The sequence below is a fragment of the Cynara cardunculus genome (assembly GCF_001531365.2).
Source record: "Cynara cardunculus var. scolymus isolate 2C chromosome LG 13, CcrdV1, whole genome shotgun sequence".
Classification (NCBI taxonomy): Eukaryota; Viridiplantae; Streptophyta; class Magnoliopsida; order Asterales; family Asteraceae; genus Cynara; species Cynara cardunculus.
In genome coordinates this window covers 31,402,062-31,407,230 of record NC_037540.1, presented here as the reverse complement: position 1 = coordinate 31,407,230, position 5,169 = coordinate 31,402,062, and the positions used below count along the sequence as shown (strand labels likewise).

Genomic DNA, 5,169 nt, shown 5'->3' with positions numbered 1-5,169 from the left:
GAAGGTAAAAAGAATTCGAATCTTCACAACAAAAATAATGTGAAGATTATCTTCACAATGTTCTGCTAAAAAGTTTCAAGTATAAAAATATGGTCTCACGAAAAGAGTCTCTCACATGGTCCCAAGTGTGTGTATGTACATATATATATATATATATAATATATATATATATATATAGATTGATAGATAAATGATTATATATATATATAGAGAGAGAGAGAGAGAGAGAGAAAAGATTTAAACAAGAATATTAACTATTTAAGAAACAAAAAAAATCATTAATATACAAAATCACATGTGATTTAATTATGAATGGTGATGACAAGACGAGACAATGGGTTTTATGGGTTGTTGCAATCGCATTAAGTTGAGTGAATCCAAATCTCAATATTACTAGGTACATAGATCATGGTGTTGTGGGAATGATATGAAAATCTTCTTGAAATCGAACTAAAAGCAAAATGGTGTGATCTTGTCAACATACTCAATACCATATTTTTTACTTGAGTTTAGATTCAATTAAGTCATGATGAGATGTAAAGATTACTTGGTAAATAGATAGGTTCGTGAATTAACTTGAGAAATTAAGGTTTGGCCAAAAATTTTGAGCAAGTACCTACCGTATTTTTAGCATCAATTTTGCTCACAAATCAAATATTTGACTTATTTATTCATACAAACCTCAAACATTAACAAATATCAAAAGATATATAAAAAGTGATAATGATTATTTTTGTCGTAAATTGAATTATTTTGTTGTAAAGTAACCAAAATGACAATATTATTCCTCATAACAACGATCATGATGGCATAAGGGGATGGGGACAAGAGATGAGGGAAAAAGCGATATGGGGAAACAATTTTTATCTACGCTCGGTGCTCCCCTGCACCAAAATCCTTGACTCCCTTTAGGTGCGATGTTGGTCAAAACTCAAGCCTTGTAAGCTACATCAACATTAAAGGCCTATTTGTTTTCTCAAAATTACATTTTAATACATCTGAAGTCTGATTCGTTCAAACGTTTGAGAGAATGTTTGTTTTATTTTTAAAATAAGAACTTAAAAGATTTAAATGTTCTCTGAAATTTTAAGTGGTAAATGTATCGCTTAATATCTCTTAATCCTAATCCACTCTCTATCAAATTGTTCATATATATTTTGGGGGCCGGAAGAGATTTGTTAGCAAAATTTATTTATCTTTTATACTTTGTAAACAATTATTTATCTTTTATACTTTGTAAACAATTATTTATCTTTTATATTTTTGCACTAGTTTGATCGATACAAATTTCAAACGTAAAAAACAAACAATCTTACTCATCCAGATTTCAGAATTCATGACCACATCTTATAAATCAGAAGTGAAATTAGACTTCAGACTTTAACACCTTTTAAAAAACAAACCAACCTAAATTTTCATTATTGATGTACATACAGATCTTTTATTTATTTTAAATTTATTTGATTGATATTAACATTTCTTCATATATAATTCAATTTATGGAAATAAATAGACATGAAAATTTAGCAGATATATTTTTATCCAAAACAGCCTTTTAAGTGATCAAAGGAGAGTCATTAAATTTAAGTTTGATATTCTCTCTCTCTCTCTCTCTCTCTCTCTATATATATATATATATATATATATTATATCAGGTTTTTACTTTGGGGTGGAATATTGAGAAGGGAAATGGATAGAAAAGAGAAGGAAGGCATAAAAACGCCTCTGCTTGTAAGTATAGCACAAGAAGATGGAGATGGAGATGGTGATGGGGTGTTTGAAGAAGTAAAGAAGCAGGTATGGCTGGCAGGGCCTCTCGTATGTGTCTCCCTTCTTCAGTATTCTCTGCAACTCATTTCAATTATGTTCGTTGGCCATCTTGGAGAGCTCTCTCTTTCTGGTGCTTCCATGGCTACTTCCTTTGCTACTGTTACTGGTTTTAGTTTATTCGTAAGATCCATCTCCTATTAACCTTCACTTTTCTTCTTCTTTTCTACTACAATATCTGCTTTACTCTCTAACATCTTATCTTTTCTCCATCACTTTCAAACTTTCCTATACCCTACATATTTTAACTCTTAGTTAATCTTATAACATTTGATGCCCCTAGTGATTCCAAAGGCGTACCCGGTATGGGGCTAGATGGTGCTCGGCCCCCGAATGCTCAATATCATTATTGATTTATATATGATGGTGCTCAGCCCCCTATCCTCAATATCATATTGATTTATATATTTTTAAAATAACATTGATATATTTAGCTTATAAATCAAACAATAAACTTAATACATTGGAATCATAAATCTTCATAACATGTTAATCTTATATAGTTTGATGTTGCTAGGTACCAATTTTTAGAAAGGTTAAGGTTAATGAGACAATAAAGTTGACATCCATATCATCAAATGCTGTAAATCAGCATGTTATTGGTCAATATAAGTAAAAAAAATATTTTTTTCCAAAAAATTTATTACATTGTGAAAATAAACATTTTCTATTACACTAATTAAGAACTAACCTTTAAGGTAGTTCAAGTGATTGAGTTTGCTCTTTGTTTGTCATTATTTCGAGGACCTTCAGGCCATTGGAGAGATAGTCTTGTCTCTTAACTTTTGTCCTATATGATATTAGTTGGGATACATGCAAACTGGTCTAATGCTTTCAATTATAAACAACGGCACGGTAGGAACAAAGATCAATTTATTGTTTTCCACAAGTTCTAAAAATCTCGCCATGGCGGCTTAAGCCATGGGCGGACCTACCTAAGTGGCATGGGTGGCACGTGTCATCGTATTATTTCTTCGTCGAAGAGTAAAAAATTTAGGTTTGTGAATGGTGCTACCGTATTATTTTATAAGGTGCTACCGTATTTTCTTGAAATCCAAATAGTGCAACTAAAAAATTTAGATTTGTGAATGGTGCTACCGTATCGTTTTAGAAGGTGCTACCGTATTTTTCTCAATTCTATAAAAACCATACTTTTTGTAATTATTTTTGGGTATATATTGACCGTTTTCAAAAGATGTAGACGTGTCGAGTACAAGTTTAGGAGTTGTTTATTGGTCCTATAAAAACCATATTTTTGTAATTATTTTTAGATGTATATTATATTATATTAATTATATGGTGCTACCGCTTAAGCCCTCCCTCTTTGACGTCACGTTAAGCTCGTGGCATGTCATGGCGCTATACACGTGTTTTATACGACACTTATTAGATTTGTATACCTTCTTTGTGTCATACTTTTTTAATTTATTAGTATATATAACGTGATTTAAATTGTTAAATATCATTGATCCACTGAATAACATTAGAAAATATGTGTATATATAATATATAATTGTATTTGTGATATAATGATTTGTCATCATAAGTAATGTCTTGAAAAATGTCATGAAACTCGTAAACCGCCACGTTACTACTCACCTTGTTATTTTCCTCATCGTAATCATTACTTAATCTTAGTAACGTTTATTATTTGGGTTCACATGCAAGTTTATTAATTGGTACTTAAACATTGAACAGATGGGAATGGCAAGTGCTTTAGATACACTATGTGGTCAATCATATGGAGCAAAACAGTACCACATGTTAGGGATATACATGCAGAGAGCCATGCTCATCCTTATGTTGGTCAGCATTCCTCTTGCTGTCATCTGGTTCAACACCGGCTCCATCCTAAAACTGGTGGGTCAAGATCCCGATATATCCAAAGAGGCCGGGCTCTACGCTCGGTTCATGCTTCCCAGCCTTTTTGCGTATGGTCTCCTCCAATGCCTGGTCCGATTCCTACAAACACAAAACATCGTCTTCCCAATGATGGTGAGTTCCGGGATCGTCACTTTGCTTCATGTTCTTATTTGTTGGATTTTGGTGCTCAAATCTGGGCTTGGAAGCAAGGGGGCTGCGTTGGCTAATGCAATCTCTTACTGGAACAATGTCATTTTGTTGGCACTTTATGTCAAGTTTTCATCTTCTTGTGCCAAAACTTGGACTGGGTTCTCCACCGAAGCCATTCACGGCATCCTTGCTTTCATTAAGCTCGCGATTCCTTCAGCTGTTATGGTATGGTAAGATTTTCCTTTGTCTTAATTTTTATCGTTTTGAGATCCGAAAACCAAACTTTTGTTTCAAATGAGTTGATGTTCATTGTGCAGCTTGGAGATGTGGTCGTTTGAGATGATTGTTCTGCTTTCGGGGCTTCTTCCACATCCAAAGTTGGAGACCTCGGTGCTTTCGATTTGGTAAATCATTAATATCTGATCCATAATCGAGTTATATTTAAATCAAGATCCAATCTTTAACCTGTTTAAACAAAATGTGATTAAATAGTTGTTTTTTTTTTTGGGTGTCAATCCACAGCCTTAATACGGCAGCAGTGATGTGGATGATCCCGTTTGGACTAAGCGGTGCTATCAGGTATGTTTCTTCTCCTCGGCTTACTGATTTCATGGATACAGTATGGGAGTTGCAATGCTTTTGAGGATTGAGTCATGTGATCAGCACTACTAGGCAAGTCAGTCGTAAACCGTTTATGTACCTTACATGATACTCTTAATTAAGGCCTAGCTTGTGCTGGTTACAAATTCTTGGGTGAGTTAGGATAACATTCATACCAAATATGCGTCTCTTGATTCGTGCAGTACACGGGTCTCAAACGAATTGGGAGCAGGACATCCACGCACAGCGCGATTGGCGGTCATTGTTGTGCTAGTCGTTGCCATTGTAGTTGGAATACTGATCGGGTCGGTTTTAATATTGATCCGCAACTTTTGGGGATACGCATATAGCAATGAGATCGAAGTTGTGCAATATGTAGCAACCATGTTGCCAATTCTTGCGGCATCAAACTTCTTGGATGGTCTCCAATGCGTTCTTTCAGGTTTCTCTGCCTTAACTTTAAAACTGTCTACTATTTCTATAATAATTAAACACACATCAACATTAAAACATATATATAAATACTATATATAAATACTAGAAGCGTACTCGCTCAATCCAGAGAAATACATCGTGATTTTAATATTTCATTTTATTTTTTATTTCAACTAATGTTATAATATGGCTTTATGTGATTTTAAGAAAACGATATATTTTTATTTTTGAATAAAATATATGTTTGAAGATATCATAAAAATTTGACAAAAATATATCGATATTAGTATCAAA

General features: G+C 33.4%; 1 protein-coding gene across 1 annotated transcript in view; it reads left to right on the top strand.

Annotated features, from left to right (window-relative positions):
• Positions 1 to 1,680: 1,680 nt before the first annotated feature.
• Positions 1,681 to 5,169, top strand: part of LOC112524645 (protein DETOXIFICATION 16-like) — an 11,674-nt gene continuing 8,185 nt past the window's right edge. The window contains exons 1-5 of the mRNA XM_025134571.1: positions 1,681 to 1,950; positions 3,526 to 4,070; positions 4,158 to 4,244; positions 4,363 to 4,419; positions 4,644 to 4,882. Of these exons, the coding sequence (XP_024990339.1) occupies positions 1,690 to 1,950; positions 3,526 to 4,070; positions 4,158 to 4,244; positions 4,363 to 4,419; positions 4,644 to 4,882 (1,189 nt within the window). The 5' untranslated portion in view covers positions 1,681 to 1,689. The remainder of the gene's footprint in view (positions 1,951 to 3,525; positions 4,071 to 4,157; positions 4,245 to 4,362; positions 4,420 to 4,643; positions 4,883 to 5,169) is intronic.